Source organism: Emys orbicularis, chromosome 8 (genome assembly GCF_028017835.1).
Source record: "Emys orbicularis isolate rEmyOrb1 chromosome 8, rEmyOrb1.hap1, whole genome shotgun sequence".
NCBI lineage: Eukaryota > Metazoa > Chordata > Testudines > Emydidae > Emys > Emys orbicularis.
In genome coordinates, this window is record NC_088690.1 from 20,794,133 (window position 1) to 20,816,135 (window position 22,003).

The 22,003-nt window shown below is 39.3% G+C and overlaps 1 protein-coding gene across 1 annotated transcript; it reads right to left on the reverse strand.

The window, feature by feature from the left end:
* Positions 1 to 4,255: 4,255 nt before the first annotated feature.
* Positions 4,256 to 21,053, reverse strand: DEPDC1 (DEP domain containing 1). Its single transcript, XM_065409561.1, has 12 exons — positions 21,006 to 21,053; positions 20,169 to 20,434; positions 19,406 to 19,556; positions 17,921 to 18,036; positions 17,373 to 17,503; positions 17,003 to 17,050; positions 14,072 to 14,212; positions 12,681 to 13,562; positions 11,588 to 11,760; positions 8,252 to 8,428; positions 7,763 to 7,948; positions 4,256 to 4,399 (listed from the first exon to the last, which is right to left on the reverse strand). The coding sequence occupies exons 1-12, from the start codon at positions 21,051 to 21,053 to the stop codon at positions 4,256 to 4,258; spliced, it is 2,463 nt and encodes an 820-aa protein (XP_065265633.1).
* Positions 21,054 to 22,003: the final 950 nt, after the last annotated feature.

Here is a 22,003-nt window from a genome sequence, read left to right on the forward strand (position 1 = left end):
TTATCTTTCACAGGTGATATTATAATACTTCTGATGTATTTCACAGTGTATAGCTATTGATTCGGAATCTTTAAAGGTGACTTGCATAGGGAAAGGGAAGAAGGTTTGTGCTTTTTTACTACTATACGCTGTATAAAGGCATTAACAAACACTACGTTTCAAACCACCCTAAAAGAAAATCCATTCCCTTCTTCTATCAGTTTCACTAATTCTACCATCTCCCATAAGTCAAAGGCAGACAAGACCCGCATTTCTACTGTAAGAAAACAATCAGGATTTTTTTGTTTTTTGAGGGGTGGGCAAAATGACTTTCAGGCTATGCTTTTATAAATGCATAAAGAATGGTACAAACCCCCTCCCTCCTTCATCCCACCTTTTGCAGCTCACTAAGATTAACATAAGAACATAAGAACATAAGAAAGGCCGTACTGGGTCAGACCAAAGGTCCATCTAGCCCAGTATCTGTCTACCGACAGTGGCCAATGCCAGGTGCCCCAGAGGGAGTGAACCTAACAGGCAATGATCAAGTGATCTCTCTCCTGCCATCCATCTCCATCCTCTGACGAACAGAGGCTAGGGACACCATTCTTACCCATCCTGGCTAATAGCCATTTATGGACTTAGCCACCATGAATTTATCCAGTCCCCTTTTAAACATTGTTATAGTCCTAGCCTTCACAACCTCCTCAGGTAAGGAGTTCCACAAGTTGACTGTGCGCTGCGTGAAGAAGAACTTCCTTTTATTTGTTTTAAACCTGCTGCCTATTAATTTCTTTTGGTGACCCCTAGTTCTTGTATTATGGGAATAAGTAAATAACTTTTCCTTATCCACTTTCTCAACATCACTCATGATTTTATATACCTCTATCATGTCCCCCCTTAGTCTTCTCTTTTCCAAACTGAAGAGTCCTAGCCTCTTTAATCTTTCCTCATATGGGACCCTCTCTAAACCCTTAATCATTTTAGTTGCTCTTTTCTGAACCTTTTCTAGTGCTAGAATATCTTTTTTGAGGTGAGGAGACCACATCTGTACACAGTATTCGAGATGTGGGCGAACCATGGATTTATATAAGGGCAATAATATATTCTCAGTCTTATTCTCTATCCCCTTTTTAATGATTCCTAACATCCTGTTTGCTTTTTTGACCGCCTCTGCACACTGCGTGGACATCTTTAGAGAACTATCCACGATGACGCCAAGATCTTTTTCCTGACTCGTTGTAGCTAAATTAGCCCCCATCATGTTGTATGTATAGTTGGGGTTATTTTTTCCAATGTGCATTACTTTACATTTATCCACATTAAATTTCATTTGCCATTTTGTTGCCCAATCACTTAGTTTTGTGAGATCTTTTTGAAGTTCTTCACAATCTGCTTTGGTCTTAACTATCTTGAGTAGTTTAGTATCATCTGCAAACTTTGCCACCTCACTGTTTACCCCTTTCTCCAGATCATTTATGAATAAATTGAATAGGATAGGTCCTAGGACTGACCCTTGGGGAACACCACTAGTTACCCCTCTCCATTCTGAGAATTTACCATTAATTCCTACCCTTTGTTCCCTGTCCTTTAACCAGTTCTCAATCCATGAAAGGACCTTCCCTTTTATCCCATGACAGCTTAATTTACGTAAGAGCCTTTGGTGAGGGACCTTGTCAAAGGCTTTCTGGAAATCTAAGTACACTATGTCCACCGGATCCCCCTTGTCCACATGTTTGTTGACCCCTTCAAAGAACTCTAATAGATTAGTAAGACACGATTTCCCTTTACAGAAACCATGTTGACTATTGCTCAAGAGTTTATGTTTTTCTATGTGTCTGACAATTTTGTTCTTTACTATTGTTTCAACTAATTTGCCCGGTACCGACGTTAGACTTACCGGTCTGTAATTGCCGGGATCACCCCTAGAGCCCTTTTTAAATATTGGCGTTACATTAGCTAACTTCCAGTCATTGGGTACCGAAGCCGATTTAAAGGACAGGTTACAAACCTTAGTTAATAGTTCCGCAACTTCACATTTGAGTTCTTTCAGAACTCTTGGGTGAATGCCATCTGGTCCCGGTGACTTGTTAATGTTGAGTTTATCAATTAATTCCAAAACCTCCTCTAGTGATACTTCAATCTGTGACAGTTCCTCAGATTTGTCACCTACAAAAGCCAGCTCAGGTTTGGGAATCTCCCTAACATCCTCAGCCGTGAAGACTGAAGCAAAGAATGCATTTAGTTTCTCCGCAATGACTTTATCATCTTTAAGCGCTCCTTTTGTATTTTCATCGTCAAGGGGCCCCACTGGTTGTTTAGCAGGCTTCCTGCTTCTGATGTACTTAAAAAACATTTTGTTATTACCTTTGGAGTTTTTGGCTAGCCGTTCTTCAAACTCCTCTTTGGCTTTTCTTATTACACTCTTGCACTTAAGTTGGCAGTGTTTGTGCTCCTTTCTATTTGCCTCACTAGGATTTGACTTCCACTTTTTAAAGGAAGTCTTTTTATCTCTCACTGATTCTAAATAATTTAGCTGGTTGTTGTTTTACAGCTGTAGTGCAGCTACTTTATGTACAAGCTGCAAGCCCAATTCTACAAACACTTACAAAGAGTAATCCCCTTGTAGGGCTACTCACATGTTTACAGTTCCACATGTTTGAATTTAGGGGCTGGATCTGGATTGTTAAAGGGTGAAATCTTGGTCCTGCTGAAATGAATGGTATAATTCTCATTGACTACAATAGGGCCAGGACTTCATCCAAAAAGATTATCTACAAATCCAGTGTTTAAAAACCACACACACAAAAACACGTGCTCCCTACAATCAAAGTTTAGTTTCGGTATGGCTTAATATGCATGTACAGTGTGCAAAAGAATTTAACAATATGACAAGTCTTCTGCATTAAATAGATAATAAACTGTGATTTAACTACATTAAATCACCAGCATAACTAACAGTGACCATTTACATCTAATGTATACCTTTAACAATACACAAAAGTGCTTAAATACAATACACAAATAAGTGATCCATAAAACTGAATGGATAAAACAAACCCGCCCTCTCAACAAAAGCCCCCTACATTCTACATATGCACAAGTTGTCCTGAATTTAAAAGACAAAAACCAAACCCACCCACAAAAAACCCTGGCAACAACAACAACAAAAATAGTACACAAATGATAACATAGTATATGGAAATACCTGGAAAAAAAACTACTTTCAAGATGTGAAATTTATTGCACAGAGATTTAAAATCCTGCTGAAGATAAGGGATGAAATCCTAGCCACCAAGTCAACAGGAAAACTCCCATTGCCTTCATTAGGGCCATAATATCACCCATGATGTTTAAGAGAGGGAACAATACGGACATTTTCCAAAAGTCTTGTAAAAGCCAGCTCAGCAGTGTTATAAATAAAACACTGAAGCCTAATATACAATACCTATATACCTACACTGAACCAAATTGGCATATATCATCCTCCCCTCTTACTTATTTTGTTCGAGCAGAATATCAGGTCAGTTATCCATGTATTTGAGATCAGCTTTCCATCAAAAATTAGAAATACATATAAAATCAAGTATAATAGTTTTAACATGTATAAATATATTAAAAAGTTAAGATGATTTTAATGATTTACAAATGAGTGCAAATGAAAAGTATATACGAGTTTGAAGTTGGATAAACAGATTAATTCCTAACCTAGGGTGAATTTCTAGCCTTACTGAAGTCAGTGGGGCCCGGATGTCACCTTTCTCAATCCAAAAAGGTAATGTTTTGTTGCAAGTACACACTATACGGAGTAGCCAACCAGAGCTTTTATACAGTACACAAGAAATGATTAAAAACCAAAACTACAGTTTAAATAGCATCATTTCCAAAACAGATTTAACACAAAAGTTACAACAATATGTATACCATTAGTTTCCCAGACTGTAGTAATAACACACAGACATTTTTTGGTTACTAATAACTTCATGTTTCTTTTCACATTTCTTTCTACTTCTGAGATTCAACACATACAACTCAATATTTGTTTGCATGTGTTGGGTAACTTGTAAACATTAAATATTTATCTCATTTCAAGATTTGATAAGTGAAAAGTGATCTTCAGAAGAAAGATACTTTGGCACTTTTCAACATAAAGTGTGCATGTGCACATCTCTCTCCCCTTCCACAAAGTAAATATCAGATTTTCATAGTAAGTGTCCTTCACTAGATTATGCATATACCTATCAGATAAATAGATTCAAGAGGTATAGTCGAATACCTAATAGTATCTTACACTACGAAACTTTGGTTTTTTCAGGCTAAGCATTGGTTGCTTAATTGTTGGTTTGTTTTCAAATAATATTGCTTCACTTTCTGTAGTTGGAAATCTGTTCTGGTAGATCAGTGGATATTCCTTCTGAAACTAAAAAACAAAAGAGTAATTATAAAAAACTACTTAAAAGAAGATACAGAGAGCTTGAAAAATATAACAACCTGATTAGTCACCTATTAGTCTGGGGAGTAAGCCTGCTAGCCAGGATGAAAAATATCTTTGCTGTGATATCCTACCAAACCCCTGGCCCCTGCCCTACAGGAAAATAACTATTTTGTACTGCATTCAACTGTAATATTATCCCATTTCTTTTTAATGCATTGTTTAAAAGTGTATAGTACTCCCTATTTTGTTTTGTCAGGCCTTACTTCCCTTCAAGGCTTTACTCTACATTTTCTTTTCTATAATATAGCATGGCTTAACTCTTTAGTTCCTCTCTAGTGCTAAGTATCCTCTTTTCCTTCTCTTTCTGCCTCCAACAGCTGCTGGGAAAGAGGTGCTAGAATACCTACCCGGATGGCATGCTTGAACCCTGTTCATGGGTTTTATCTTTCAGATCCGACTCTGATAATTTTGAAGTCTCTCTCTCTCACACAAAAAAGAAGTACATTCTCTTTCTTTCCCACTCCCACTCCATGGTCTACTGGCTACTGTGTTGGAGATGGAGGTAAGTGCAAGCACTCCTCTATCCTGTACTCAGCCAATGCCAGTTACCCTTATGCAGAACTACACCCATCTCTCCATTTTAAATGTTAGTCTCTGCTGTTGTTCCTGACTTTGTCAAACAGCAGTGACATACACATCATGCTTATCAGTTTGCACCATCCACAAAGTTCTGAACATTCCAGTCAGCTTTCACCCTTCTGCAGCATAGCAAAACTGGAGCTAGCTATCTGCAGACAAAGGAAGACAATCTTGCATTGGCACACACTCTGTTCTCATTTGGAATCTTTTATGACCATAACAACAGAAATTTAGTTTTTTGCATTAAAGTTTAAATTATGCAAATTTTGATGGTACTAGGAAAGCTTCCTACTCATCCTGTTTTCCATATCTGTAGATATCTTCCCAACCACTGCACCAAAAAATAGAAGAGATAATAGGAAAGCAGCTTGGAATATCTACAGCTCTGTAGATATGGAATATCACATCAAAAATGGGTTTCTGAAACCAAGCTGCTTTCCTATTATTTCTTCTATTTTTTGATGCAGTGGTCCGGAAGAGGGAAGTGGTATATGAACTTTATTCAACAGATCAAAAACTTTCTGCTGATGAAGTCAGCTTTTTCAAAATGACAGCACAGTTTATAGCAGGGGCCGGCAACCTTTCAGAAGTGGTGTGCCGAGTTTTCATTTATTCACTCTAATTTAAGGTTTTGCGTGCCAGTAATACATTTTAACGTTTTTAGAAGGTCTCTTTCTATAAGCCTGTAATATATAACTAAACTATTGTTGTATGTAAAGTAAATAAGGTTTTTAAAATGTTTAAGAAGCTTCATTTAAAATTAAATTAAGATGCACAGCCCCCCAGACCAGTGGCCAGGACCCAGGCAGTGTGAGTGCCACTGAAAATCAGCTCGCGTGCCGCCTTTGGCACCCGTGCCATAGGTTGCCTACCCCTGGTTTATAGGCTTGGGGTGGATGGCAGAAATAATTGGACCTACTCCTAAAGGAAAGAGCATATGGATTAAAAAAAACCCACAACAACAAAAAAGCCAACATGCTCCACAGGGTTATCATTTCAGGAAAGTATGTAGTGTCTGCCTCAATCGCGGAGAGTAAAACTACTAATTCTTACATATTCTCATGGCCTCAAGCAGTCTTACAAATTAATTGACTTTATATGAGAAGTTCCCAGAATGTGGTGCATGTGCTTGTTGGAAGTGGTACACCAAAACCAAACAATATTCATAACCCCCTGCCCCCAACCTTTCAGTTTCAAACAAAAAGTCATTGCACGCACTGCAGTGTGCCAGAAAATGCCAGAGAAGCAATATGCACTTTTCTGGTTGCCTTCAGGTATAATGAAGGCACAACATTCACTGACTATTCCAGCACAGTAATTTTATTTAGCAATTAGTGTGTTGTGGATGTGCAGATGAGCACTGTACTTTTATCTGTGTGGCTTTCTGCTAGACCTAGGCCTCAGCTTGAGCTACTGAGGCAAACTTGTGCATTTCAATATCACAACACCAGAGCATTTTTGTCCAAAAATACACATGCATACAGGGCCAGTTTAGAGCAAATGCAGTGAGCCCCAAAATCAAAGCCCCCCCCCCCGCACAGGAAGCAGCTGTACAGCTAGAGCTCTCTCTACACTCCTTACTCTGCAGAGGCTGTAGCCTGATCCTTGCAGGGCTGAAAGGCAAGGGGTGCATGGGGAATTCCCTCCCGGCTCCACAAAGAAATTTGGGGGTAGTCAAAAGGTTTACTCTACCAATGCTGGTACTATTTATTTCATATAGCCAGTTTCAATTAATTAAAAAAAAATGGAGGCCCAGCCTTTTGGTTTGTGACCAAGTTTAAGAAACATTTCAAGTCCTACAAAATCATTCTTTTTGTGGAGGCTGGGGGAGGGGAAGAGGGAAAAGGGGGCAACTTGAACATTTAAAAGCAGCTTTTGTGGAGCTGTGTTTGAGTCACAAGATGTGCTTAGTAAATTCTGGGACAAGTACACTATTCACTGATCAGAGATATTTGCCAAAGGTTTTCTGCAAGAGAAAAAAATCCTCCAGCATTAAGTCCTGCCAAAGTTGTTGAGCTTTTAGTTTGACTATTAGACAGCAGATTAGTAGAATTTAGAAATATCAGATAACCTGAAGCAATATGTAAGTTGTTCAGAACTCTATCAGTATGTTAGAAAGTACCAGTTACTTGGTCAGAAGAGGGCTTCTCATTCCAAATAATCTGGTCTTAAAATTTAACCAAAACCACTTATTTTTATTTTTGCACCCTTTACATCAGAGTTTTACCTAGTGAAGATCCTGGCTCAAAAATTAAGCAAGAAACCTGGTGCATTTAGTATATCACAAGAAATAACTCTAATTCCTACCACAGAGTTGGTATTTAATGCAGAGGGCTTTGAAAAAAAATGATTTGTGTTTTACTCTTAAATTGTACTTAATTTGAAAAACATTGTTGCTAACCAACATGAATTCTTATAGTGGAGACCAAGCCCCCTTCAAAACAGGATCAGAAGTTGCCATCATGACAAGTACTCATCCAGATGGCTGTACCCAATTCTTTTTGCTATCAGACTAGAATTCATTTTTAAAGAGTTTGCTGATGTGCCAGGATCTAGTAATTAGATAACTAATTCTCTCCTCCACCTTTATGAATTTTTAAAAACCATCTTGCAAACTACAACTGAGTGTTCTAAAAAAACAACAAACCCCAAAACCAAAGTCCCACCAAAAAACCCCCCAAAAACAGAATAGCCCATTTCTTTTCTTACCCGTTTTAGCTTTTTCTTTTTGTCTTTCAGAGACAAGCTTTTGTCCCTGATAATGTTCTCCAAGAGTTCTGCAACTGCAGCTTGAGAGGTAGAAACTTTTTGTTCATCGAACTCCTGAGGAGTTATTCGCTTACAATATGAATAAGTTGGCAAAATAGCACTGATTTCTTCCCCTGGATACTGGAACTGAAACAAGAAGGGCAACAAAAAAGTCTACACATGCTTGAAGGATCTTGTTTGGTTGCAAAGTTATTGCCTCACTGGCATTCAGTTACATTGTAAATTAAATGCAAGTTTTAAAAAGTTAAATTGCTAAAAAAAGTGAAAAACCTATCTATAATTGTAAAGCTAGTTGCATGAAAGTTTGTACTTTTTAAAAAAAAGGAATGGAATATAGTTGTTTTTTAAACTGACAGTAGTAGTTTAATACCCTACAATTCATAAACAGCAATTAGCAAAGAGGTTTCAACTTTTTGTCACAGGACCCACCTGAGCTGTCTTTAGAGATTCTATATGATCTTGCACTGCAACCTGTAGGTAAGTTGGAACTTTAAAAATGTCTTGCTGGTGATCCATTAGAAATGAAACTAATCTTGTGGCAAGTAGCTCATCAAGGTCCACTTCTTCTGCACAGCATAACACACATCGAGAAAAAGTCTGTATCATCTAGAAGTTTTAACAGGTTATTAGTATGTACAACTATGGCATTTGGATTCTTTTCCTTCTCCCTGCAGTTCCATACTGCATTCCCTGCTACAGATTTGCATCAAAGTACACCTCTACCCCGATATAACGCAACCCAATATAACACAAATTCGGATATAACACGGTAAAGCAGTGCTCCGGGGGGGCGGCGGGCTGTGCACTCTGGTGGATCAAAGAAAGTTTGATATAACATGGTTTCACCTATAACGCAGTAAGACTTTTTGGCTCCCGAGGACAGCGTTATATCGAGGTAGAGATGTACCTCACCTTCCTGCACTATTGCCATATATTAATGGAGCAAGAAGGAAATCTGCCATTTTCCCCCATTTGAAACAAAGTGATGCTTGTATAAGAACAGAGTATAATTCTAGTTTTATGATTAACTAGAGCTTACAGTTTTGAGTTTCAAATTCAAAAAAATTTAACCAGGAAGAAGAGTACAAGAAAACTGCATTCACATTCACATTCTCTGCTATGTAGGAAAAGCGACACACCTTGAAATAGCTATCAGGGTTACTTTTCCCCATGGAAACATCTCCTGGTTTTGCAGAGTAGCAGCAGAAGAGGAGACTCAGAGGGAGTTAATACTGCAGGATTTAGAGCAGTGGTTCTCAACCCCTGGCCCAATCAGCACACAGCTGTGGCCCATGTAACATCCTCAGGGCCATACAGATAGTATATATAGTGTGGATGCAGCCCAAATAACATATAGAGAGCTGCATATGTGGCCCACAGTGGTAAACAGGTTGAGAACCACTGATCTAGAGGCTAAAATGCCACAGAATTGATATTTCTATTCCTCACCTGCCCACTAGGTTCTTCCAAATTTAACTCCCCTCTGCTTAAGGTAGCAGAGGAATACCAACAGCGCTAAATGAATAATGAACTAGTATTTATTTGGCATATTTCACCCAAATGTATTAGTGGATCCCAAGTGCTTTACAAAATACAATAGGAATAAGTTTGTCTATGAAATAGTCATCTTTGGGATGAAACGTGGCAGTTGCTGAACAAAACAGCAATACAGCAATAGTTTAAGTAAGAAGTGAACAATATTCAGTTGAAGTTAGGGGAAGTGCTCTCCTTAAAAAAAAGCCAAACAACACATAATTTGCACTTATACACCGTCTTCCATTTGCAGATCTCAAATCACTTTATTAATAATATTTATGAATTCCCCAGAACCATTACAGACTGTGTTGTGGCAGGATCTAGAGGCCCCAATCAGTGATAAAGGCCCCACTGTAGTAAGGGCTATATACACTGATTTGGGAATACAACTCAGATCTGCCTAGCTTCTAGTTCAGTGGGTCTCAAACTTTAACAACCTGTGAACCCCTTTCACTAAAATGTCAAGTTTTGCAACCCCCCCTTAAAAATGAATATTTCCAGGGATTTTCTCCTTTACCTGAGTATAAATTATAAAAGCAGTGATCTTGGAAATATAAAATTTATTTTTATGACATGCTTACTACACACTATTTATTATTAATTATTATTTATCATTACTGTATTTTTATTACATTATGAAAACAGCAACACTCTTCCAAGATCTCACTTTCGTAGCTTGTATCACTTTGAATAAGCCTGTTATAAGACAAGGCTCCTATGTTTCATCAAGGAGTATCAGATGTGAAACAGCATGAAGGTATTTAAGAAGCCAACTCAAAGAATTCCTCCTACACAAGCATTCAGGTCTTGAGCAGTTCAGGCAAACAACACACATTACAACAAAGCTTAAACTTGTTTTTCATAATAATTTAGAAAACAATACTAGCGGCCTATTTGATTTTAAAAACAGCAAAAAATATCCACCTCCCTTTCCATTTCTTATAAGGAGTCTTGAAGTTTAAATCTCCTCAGTGTGATAGATATGCTTGCATTGATCTGCCTAGCTTTTGGAAGTCCAGGGGCTCCTGGCCTTGTGCTGCCCGGGGTCCCTAGGGACAGCTCTGTCCACCATTAGGGAATTTTTTCCTGAGAACCCCCTGTAACATTTTGCGAATCCCCAGGGGTTCACGAACCCCAGTTTGGAATCACTGTTCTAGTTCCATACCTCAACCAAACTATACTAAGTTCTTCACCATCCTTTCAGTTTATGTAGGAAAACTCACTGGCTAACACCCTAGTCTCTTACACAAAAAAGAGAGTTCAAGATGGCATAAATGGTCAGAACCTCTGTTACATCACTTGCAATAACTGACAAGTATTTACTCATTTCTTGTTTCCCATTTTTAATTAACATTCTTTAATCAGTATTTGTTTAATGTGTTTTTAAATAACTGTAGGTAGTATGGTAAGAGAACTAAACAAAGGTTTGATGTCATTCTAACAACTGTAAATACCTCTATTCTTTCCACTGCAAGCTTAAATTCAGTCCTTACAGCTTTAAGCCTTTAACAGACTCACTTCTGTTTCCTTTCTGGCATTGGACCTACTAGAGTTCAAAATGTAAACCCTACAGTTAGGTCCACTCTTAATTTTAACATCTAGTGGCATCGGTGTACAATAGCTAGAGTCCTGACATAACATTTATATAATAAAAAGGCTATGCCAACGCTCGGCTATGGAAATTCACTCCATACTGGACAAAACAAAAATAAACTACCTCAAGTAGACACACTGCAAGAGTTTTAGCCAAAAACTATTTTTCAAAACATATCCATTAGACCTTTTAAGTTACAGGAAAGCAAAATAAGTTTTGTGTTCATATCAGTTAAAACAGAGAGTCAATTAAAAAATACTTACAAGGTTTTGTAGGAATTTAATTCACAATATCAATTTAGTTATTGACAGTGAGGTGTAGAAGGAATCATTGAAGCAAAAAGAATACTGAATCTTTTCTGTTCTTTTAAAAAGTTAATAAAGGCTGTTCAAATAAAAAGTTTCCCCAAAAATCTATTTAGAATATGTTCAGATGGAGTTAAACAAGAGAGTTTACTTTGATACAGATTTTCACAAGTATACCAGGAGTGACATATTTGTGTTACATACTAGAATTAGTGAGACAAAGACTAAGTTCCTCCGTTAATATTGAATATTCTTGCTTTTCTCAGATTTAAGCATTATTTTTATGCTATTGAATAAAGTTATCCATACTCTTAGAAAAAGGTGTCTTACCAGAGACCTCGTGCCCATTGCATCATGAAGTCGAGGCATATCAACATTTTGGCTGATTCGAGAGATCATACGCATTAGGAGTTGAAGCTTTCTACGATTTGGTGGAGGAAGCAACAAACAGCATATCTGTAGTGCTTCAATAGCAACTCTTTCTAAATGAGGCCGGAGAAGATCTAAAAGTTAATAATTATAAAAACAGCTGTAATTAAGTTTTGAAACAATATGAAGGACAGTGGTACCTCAATATCAGCAATTTCATTTTATTCAGTTAAGACAGCAGCCACTTTATAGCACAGTCTGCTCTAACATAAAAAGGGATCAGTTATTTCAACATTTTTTGCATGGTCTTCACCCCCAGTTAATCTCATTTTGTTCTGACACATATTATTGATGCAGGTCAAGACTAGCTGAGGAATATAACTGAAGCTATTTCTGCACATTAGTGTTGAGTATTTTCTGTTATTCTATTATATATTGTTTGGCCAATTTCCAGGCATCTAAAGACACCTAGAAACTTCATTCAGCATCCAGTTTCAAAGAACGTGAAGAGAAATCACTTAGAAGCAGGGAAATCTATGCTGATTCCTCCCTTTCTCTCAGATGTTTGTATCACAAGAAATAGTACTTACTTGAACAAAGAGCAAAATATGGTGAATTGCTTAGACATCACTATTTGGGGGAAAAAATGGAGATATCCATCTCCTAGAACGGACCTTGAAAGGTCATTAAGTCCAGCCCCCTACCTTCACTAGCAGGACCAAGTACTGATTTTGTCCCAGATCTCTAAGTGGCCCCCTCAAGGATTGAACTCATAACCCTGGCTTTAGCAGGCCAATGCTCAAACCACTGAGCTATCCCTCTCCCCTGAGAGGATACTACCCACGAGCATGTATTATGGAAGATACAAAAGCTTGTATTTAATATAATTAGTTAAGTTACTTAACTTCATAGCCATTAGAATATTCTTTAAACAAACCATGAAGTACAGATTTTGCTATTTAAAAATCCAATAATGGGGCCAAAGAAAGTAGGAAAGCAGAGACAGTTAGTCAACACAGTAAGCAATACCACATGCTTTGGAGAGCAATCTTACTTTGCGTGCCAGTCAACATAAAGGAAGCTGGAGTGAAAGAGTTTTCTGAAAGTTCTACTGCACTTTTGCAGAGTCTTTTATTGACTGTGATATCAGAATCCCTAGGCTCATTTTCTACTATAGTAACCACACTGGTAGTACTTGACTTCCTCTGTCCAAGATGAACTATTGCATATGGTTTTACTGTGATTTCAGCAACTGGTGTGTTGATGCCACTGCAATTTCTGGACTTACTGCTTCCAAGTAAACTCTGAGACGTGCAGAGTTGCTTAGATTTGTGATTCCCATTACATAGCTCTTGGTCGTGAACTGTTGATGCAGACACTCTCCTGGAACCACACAGTTGTTTCTGCCCAGTGCTATCTGATCCAAGATCCAACAGCAATTCTGCTTTGTACCCAGAATGTAGTAGTGGGTTTTCCTTATTTTTGCCTGATATTATGTTAATGTCAGATTGATAGAGGGAGTTGGATCCCATTTCATTACAAAAACTTGAGGTAGTAGCTGCAATTTGTTCCAAAGAATAGCACCTTGCCCTAAGTTTGAGAGACAGGGCCTGTTCATTCCTTAAACCTGACAGATTTTTACAGTTTCCTCCTCTTAGATCATGAGCACTGGCTCGTTTACATGCCAAGTTATAGTGCTGTAATTTTTTAGCACATTCTTTTTGAAGAGTACGTTCATTTTGGGAAATATTTCCAGAAGACTCAGATTCTTCCTCTTGTTTTTCAGTCTCTTTTCGAAGTAAACTTAGTAGAAGACATTCAGTTGACTTGAAAGAGTTCAAGTGCAGAGTTTTTGAAGGCTGTGGGTCACACGCCTCATCTTGGATACAGTGTTTTCCACTGGGTCTATTTGGAATTGTGATGTAGCCACACACAACTATCAGAAAATGAAATACAAGTTAAGATGCAAGTGGTGTGAAAGTGAACAAGATAAGAACGAACTGAAGTAGCTAAGTAAAACAGAACAGTCAACAAATATAAGACATTAATATAGTCCACATTGTTAGTTGTAGCTAAAAAAAAAAAAAGCATTAAACAAGACATGCAACAAACAGCCCATACATGCAAGACTAAGGACAATAAAACTTTACATTTAGCTTTTAAAACCAAGACTAGGATTAGTTTACACTATTTGAGACTGTGGTTATTATACTTTGACAGTGTCAGACCAGATAATTTATATGGATTTATTGTCACAAGAATGTAGTTGTATTTTCACTCAGATTGTAATGTAGAACTACTACTGCACTGGTAGCCTTCCACAAATTCATACTGCCATAAAGATTGGGGGCCAAATTCTGCACACAATTACATGTGTGTAACCCACTAGACCCAAATTTGTACTTTACACTTAACAAAATAGGTTATTTCTCAAGTCATACATACCAAGAATATTCACAAACAGTTCATAGTATTCAAAAGTAAGCAATGGTTCAGGTAGATTGAGAAAGTAATCAGCGACTGTTCTGAACACATCCCGTTCAAAACCAATGTAAGTTGGTTGGCTCATGTCATTACTTCTAGGCCCTAAAAAGAAGGTGAGGAAAGAAGGCTCACGACAGTACTATTCTCATAATCACCTTTAAAAAAAAAAAACCCACCACCAAACCACACAACAAAAAACTTCTGCAACATTAGCTGAAAGAATGGTAGGGACAGCCTAGTATTTCTCAAGGAGTGTCATGTCAGCCATCTACTTATACAAACATTGGACCAGTAGTTCATCCTTGTGTAACTAGTATGCAGAAACAGAATAAAACTGTTTATATAGCAACAGATGAGCAAGAAGCTGTCACTCAACTTTAGAAGATAGATACTTCAATATTAATAATTTAGAGGAAGTCCCTTATTTGACTACTTCAACCCTTTCTGCTTCTCACCCACCCCTAAAAAAGGAGCCCAAAGAAGCAATTTAGTTTTTCTGTTAAAATTACCACACACACCCCCAAAGTACCCCAAACCAAACAGATTACATACACATAAGCAATAAAACAAAAATTACAGGCACGTAGGAGTTTATTTTCAGATACTCAGAATAGATTTAAGATTTTTTCATATTCAAGATGCTTAGGGCTCAATTCACTAATACAGCTGCTAAAGTTTTTTTTTTTTTTTAGCTAGGGGACAGGTGTGTGTTTGGTTGTTTTTTTTTTTAAAGTGCACACACACTACTGAAAGCTTACATAACTGGTGCAATAACAGCAAACTTTGTTCACCGATATCCCCCCCCCCCCCCCGCCCGGATGATCACAACTGCGCACTTCAGGTTTGCTCTTCATCCAATACAGCATCTTCAAAAGTGGGCAATGAACCATGTAATTAACCAATTTATGGGCATGGATGAGGACAAGGAGAGAATAAACTGAACCAGAGTTTCCCTGCAGATGGGTCTCCACCATACCCCCACAGAAAGATGGGCTAGGATGAAGCAAAGCAGCATCCTCTGCCCTGTCCCCATTTTCCTTTACAGTTTTCTTCACAAATGGACTCTGGCTTTTTAGGGGCTGTGCATGGAATGGGGGGAAATGACACTTTCTGTGAATCACCCACTGCAAACTCAACTCCAAGCTCTATTAGCTGCATATGGGCCCCTCCTGCAGCTGCTACTGAACAGTTAGAGAGATACATATATGCATGCAATGACACAGCCAATGCCACCATAGCTTCTTATGGAGTTTTGCTGGAGGTTGTGCGGAGAGAGGAAGCAAAAAAGCCACACAATGGCATAGGCACCAGTGCAGATACAGTACATGTGAAATGGTGAAAACTGAGTTGGGAGACATGATGTTTCTAAATTTTGCATGCCCCAAACTGCTTCTTTGAGGAGAACTGCTCTGCAGGAAACTCAATGAGGTCAAACTCATGTTTTCCCTACCTCTCCAAAATCTCTCTCTCAAAAAAGTTACATATCAGACACTGTACAACTGATGAAGAATTCAACTGGATACAAGATTTTCAACACAGTCATGCATATACATTCATCAGCATTTATAAAGTGTGTGTGTGTGGGTTTTTTTTTTTTTTAAGTGAAAGACTGACATTCCAAAAGCCCAAGTGAAGTCATTTCTGTTAGCCCACTTCACATGTGTAAAGTATTTTTTTTTTTAAGTTTATAAACTTTTTGCTAAATTTTACATTATTTTTTAAAAGCCTATTTTAATCCAGTTCAAAGCCAACAACTTGAAAAATGCAGTGCAGATCATTACATAGATAGAAGTGACGCCCATTCATTTCTCAAGAGAATTCGCTTAATTTTGCTATCCTGATTCTACAATATAGGAACATATACCTATGTCTTGAAAATATTCCACTTCTTCATTTCATTCCCTCTTTTCTATATAAATACTAGAGTGGAGAGGACTGTGCTGCAAGTTTGTCACACCTTCAATTAAGGATAGTAGCTAATAAAGATAGTTCTTTAGAGTGGAAACTATGGAATATTCCTTTCTGCAATGAGAACAGATTTTGCATCAAAAATGCCAAAAATCTTGAGCACTTTTGATGCCTATTCAGAAAAATAAAAATAATCACATTATGGGCTGGGCCAGGCCAAACTAGCAAACTCTTCAAGGTTTGGCTCAGATTTTCTTCTGAATTATTTCACAGCCTGGGAGAAGCAGGCAGTTCTGTGCAAGAAGCAGGTAGTTTAGTCCCTGAAATCCCACATCTGAGAAGGAACCACACAGAGGCACTGTGCCTGAAGACTCAAGTTTCATCTCTGCCCAGCTCCCTGCCAGCATAGCTTCTTCCAGTGACTCAGGAGTCTGTAGCTACCACTTGGAACCCTCCTTATGGTGAGAAGAGATAGGGAGGTCTTCCAGCATAGCAGGGCTCCATATAACATTAATAGAGTTCTACGTTGTATGTTCCTGCAGATTCCCTAATTGGTTGGGGAATGTTGCCATCTTTCCCTCACTTCAGTTAAACTCCCCAGCTGATCATCCCCTTCTGAAAGGGTAGGGAGAGATTCATGCATGGATCCATAGAAAGCAACCTGGCACTAGGATATTTAGGTAGTCTACTCAATGATTAGGAGTAGTACATTGGTCTATAGGATCTCTTTCCTCTTTAATGCACACCACATAACTTCATTATCTTTACCTCTTCTTCCTTACAGGTCACCTTTGTACACAACTGTTTTATGCAGCCTACTGTTATATCTTCTGAATATGTCAGGTTGTTAGATATAGTTGAACTTGCATCCAGTGTAGAAGAGCCTAGTACCTCTCACATATAAGCAAACATTTTGGAATTTCCACTCCCCAAAATAAGCTTCTTCATATCTGAAATTTTAAAGACTACTTTTGTATAACTTACAGTATGCAAGGCACTTCATAGCTGACAATACCCAATGAGGGAGGTCTTCTACAAAAAAAAAAAAAAAAAAAAAAGTAAGAAAATTGTTCAGCAACTGCCACTATATAAACTAGCCACCTGATGTTAAACTTTAAATACAGGAAGATCGTATATAGAATTTAACTAGTTTTAAAAGAATACATAGAATGATTTTTAAATCACTATACTTATTACATTCTCACCTGCCCTACTTTCTAATTTTGAAAGAAAAATAGACTTATCACTCTAAGCAAATCTGTTTTAAGAACTACTATAGTTAATTACTGTCATCTCCCACTTGACAATAACTAAATACTGGCACTTCAAGCAAATGTCAAAAACAAAACCAAACCTGATTTGTTTTGCAGAACAACAACACCATGTTTACTTGTGTTACTCATGTTGTACATGACATATTGAGGAATTACTTGGGCTGAGTGCAAGACTTCTTCCAGAGAGGGTAGACCTAAAATGGTTTGCAAGCTGTAGGGTGGAAGAGAACAAATGTTGTTTCAGAAGCCTTGGCAGCACGTGAACACAAGCTAATTACTTTAGGACCTCTTCAACAAGGAAAAACTCAAAATTTAACTTATTAAACTCGAAGTTCTTAGTCCAAGACCAATGCTTCCAAGAGTCAGAGGTAAGTTTTTATGCCAGATGACTAAAGGTCTGTCTGAACCAATAGAAAGGTCTGTCTGAACCAATAGAAAGAGCCAACAGCAAGAAGCAAGCAATTCATAAATTGTTTAGATCATTGATTATTAACACAGCATGTACTCATGGATGTACCTTCTGCTCTGATGGTATGTTGAAGCTAAAATGGCCTAATCCCTATGTACTGGCAGGAAAAGATATATACATACACTCTCCCCAACTATTTCCAGTTTGTTATTGACTTACTGTATCAAAATTATGTTTCGCCAAATTTCTTCTATATCCTCTTGACTTATTTTCTTCCTGTGTAAGTTTTCCTTGTCCTCTTCCATTATTTCACTTTTTGTGTTTTCTATGTTCTCCTACAAATAAGCAATCATACGTGTTATATTTTGTTGACTCTCTGAAGTATCTCAAAAGCCAAACTCAAAATTCCAGTAAAATGTTATTTAAAAACAAAAACCTACTCACATACACTTGTAAAGAAGGCTTTATTCCAAATTAAAGAACGCATTCATTTTCTTTTTTATAATTTAAGCTCTCTTATCACTGAATGGGTCTTATCCCAATTTAAAATAGAAGGCTAAAGCTCTTTTCCATCCACTGCTAATGTTTACTGTCCACCACAGAAAAAAAAAAATCCATAATTTTGAAGTTTAAAGGCAAAAGTAACGAAATGCAGAATGAAAAGGGAAACCAAGGCCCTAAATATTGAATGCATGCGTAAGTGCTTGCAGGACTGGGGCCTAAATTCAGAAAGTCAGAAGCACAAAAAAATTAGCAAAAGAATAAAACAAATAATGACTGGGCAGCTACATTCAAGGTTGTAGAGTTAGGCAAGTTACCAGCTAAGTAATGTATCCTGATTCAGTGTTCCTAAAATATATAAAGTTTGTAAGAATTTATGAGGAATCTTAATCGTTTGACAAAAAAGAATCAAATATTTAAATATATAAAACATATTTTGGGGGGGAATGAGGAGGAGCATTAAGTGATCTTTTTTAGTTCTGTTATTATGTGACTAAATGAGAAAAAAAAAGAATAAGCCAATACTAGTCTATAGTTAATCTAAAGTTGTAGGTAAGAGAAGAGCTTGTATATATAGATTTCAGTTTGTACTGTACAGTGTAGTTCAATCTACTACATACAATTAAAAACCACAAATACACCTCTACCCCAATATAACGCGACGCGATATAACACGAATTCTGATATAACGCGGTAAAGCAGTGCTCCAGAGGGGCGGGGCTGTGCACTCCGGCGAACCAAAGCAAGTTCGATATAACGTGGTTTCACCTATAACGCGGTAAGATTTTTTGGCTCCCGAGGACAGCGTTTTATCGAGGTAGAGGTGTACTTAATTTCACTATTTCCAATTTGTCAGATTTCAGCAAGTCCACATAAAAGTTTACAATTAAGATGGTTTTCATACAAACAGTATTTTGAACATCTACCGTTCAAGTTTCTTAAGATCTTAGGTTGCACTCCAAGCTGTAAGCAGCCACATATAGCATAAAGGCTTTTTGTTACCAGGGCTGCTGTGTCTTTCTGTTGCATTCTCATACTGTTGTACTTCACTGAGAATAGTCCAAAGGAAGCTGCTAGCTTATTTTTTCAACTGGAGATGAAGATTCTACAGAAGTAGATGATGCAGCCACTAAAGGAGGTAATTATTTTTGTTTTCCTAATGCTGAAAAGAACACATGATCGATAAGAAGCACAAGTTATTACCAGGGTATCAAGTAATTCATGTTTTTTAGGAGTCCTCCTGGAGAAATGTGGTAGTTTAAAGAGACTTCCTTCCTCTTTTGGAATATTTTCTGTGTTCTCTTTCAATAGAGACCTCCTTTGCAAAGTTTTAACTGGAGAGGTTGAAGGGAATCTATAATTAACAAGATAAATGTAAACGCATTCAGAACATATTAAAAAATAAGAACTTAGTTTCATCAAAAAATTTAGTGCCCAGTGATGATTCCAATAAGACTCTGTAGAGGCTTAAGATAAAAAGAAGAAAACACAAAACACCTCTACAACATATATGTAATTTAAATTAGGCAAAATTCCAAATTAGCTTTGGAATATCATTCCCTTCTTTCAAATTCATTGGAGGACAGTAGGGGGAAGTTCAACTTTCAAGTTAAATCCTTGGAGCAGATTCTGCTCTGATTATACCTTCAGTACGCTGTAGATAGAAGGCACTGGCGCGGGAGGGAGATAGCACAATGTAGGAATGCTTATGCATGCTATCCTCCTTGCAAGCTCTGGGGCCAGGGTGGGGTTGGTGACAGGCCCCTTGCACTTAGTGCTACAGAAATGCTGGGCTGCAGCCCATAACAGCATTATTAATGAAGGAGTAGAGGAAAAGCAGACTTCCTGGTGAATCAGTATTGCTTTTGACTGAAAATTACTTTCCCCACAGAAAGTAACTTGATCTCGTTAGAGTACTCTTGGTTAGTTTTCACAGTTTAGCAATGGGTGTACACCCGTACAGCACCTGAATAGGTCGTTGTTGTCATCTAGATTTTCTGATCCCCATCTTCCTTTTATATCCTCAATTACATGATTCTTGAGAAACTTTCTTAGTAACTGAACTGTTTGTTGCCTACTAACTTCTGGACCAAAATTCCTGTTGTTCCTTAGGAGTTCGTGAAGCCAGTCCACGGCTTCCACGGCACTAAAACAATTCCCGTGTTTTCTGAAGCGTTGCCTGTGCTTCCTCAATGGCATCCCTGCTCGAAAGTATTTAGTAACTTCATTCCACTGCAAGGGAGCGGGAACGGGAACGGGGCACGCGGGGGTGGGGGAGAGAAGAGAAGATTAAAGCAAAACGTTGAGCGCATTTAGACCACGGGTCCCTATCCCTCCCAGCCAGTCCCCGGCCCCCATCGCTCCTTGCTGTCTTTCCCCCGTCACCCATCCCCTCAGGGGCTCGGCGCCCGGCCTGCATCGCTCCTTGCTGCCTTTCCCCGTCCCCACACCTGCCCGCATCGCTCCTTGCTGCCTTTCCCCAGTCACCCATCCCCTCAGGGGCTCGTCCCCCGGCCCGCATCGCTCCTTGCTGCCTTTCCCGCATCCCCTCAGGGGCTCGTCCCCCGGCCCGCATCGCTCCTTGCTGCCTTTCCCGCATCCCCTCAGGGGCTCGGCCCCCGGCCCGCATCGCTCCTTGCTGCCTTTCCCCTGGCACCCGTCGCCTCAGGGGCTCCAGTCCCCCTCCCCACCAGGAATCGCTTTGCACCGCACACTCCGGCACCCCACAGACCCTTCCCCCGCCATCGGCAGAGTCTCGTCCCCCGGCCCTGTGTGCTGACCCGCGGCCCCCATCCCCTCTAACCAGCTTGGTGGCGCGGTAGGGCCCCGCTGTCACCAGCCGGCTCTCCATGCTGCTCGCCGCGGCCCCGTACGCAGGCCAGGGATGGGGGCGGGGGGGAGCGACCACCCAGCAGGATGACACTTGCTAACCGTCGCGGTCTAACTGTTTGAATTGACGGCCCGAGCGCACCGGGGCCGCTGATTGGAGGAGCCAGGCGGCCACGTGACAGAGAGCGCGATCAGGTGACTTAGCAGGAAGCAGCCCCAGGCGGCTCGGGAGAGGTGGGTGCGCGCGCCTTGCGCACGTTGGGATGGAACAACAGGTGGGTGGGGCTGGGTATGCCTGGACCCGGAGCTCTCGCCCTATGGCAGCGTCACCGGCCCCTCTGCCCAAAGCGTCTCCCGCAGGCACAGCGGGCTCACCCCATCCCCAGTGCAGCTCCACCCCCGCTGTTTGTAACACGGTGGCCATGTGTCTCACTAGCAGCACGGCACGACTCACGGGCCAGCTCTAGAAAGCACATTTGCTGTGTTGCCTACTCTTGTGCTTTTATTGCCAGCCTCAAAAGGTTCGGTATTTAAAGTCCTAACTCCTGGATTCAGGGAATTACACGAGTATCTCAGCTTTATTTTCAAGGTGCTAGTCCTCCAGGTTGCAGAGGAAAAGCCTGAAAACGTACATCGTATTGATTATGACACAGAAGACATAAGAAGAATCCCAGGAGGATTTTTTCTGCTTGTGGAACACAGCACAGTCTTGTGAAAATCATCCCTAAAAACAAACAAGGTAGCAAAAACGAATTTGCATTGTAGCTCATCAACATGCAGGGGGAAGAATTCTAAGTGGTAATGAGTGAGGTACAGGCAGACATTTCAGTCATAAATTAGCTGTGAACCCAAAAGGGGTCAAATAACTTGCACCCTATTGAAGCAGCACATTTTAGTCCACACTGAAATGTCATATCTGAGTTTACTCTCATATATTCTCATATATCTCCTCCATCAGCCCAAGCTCTGCTG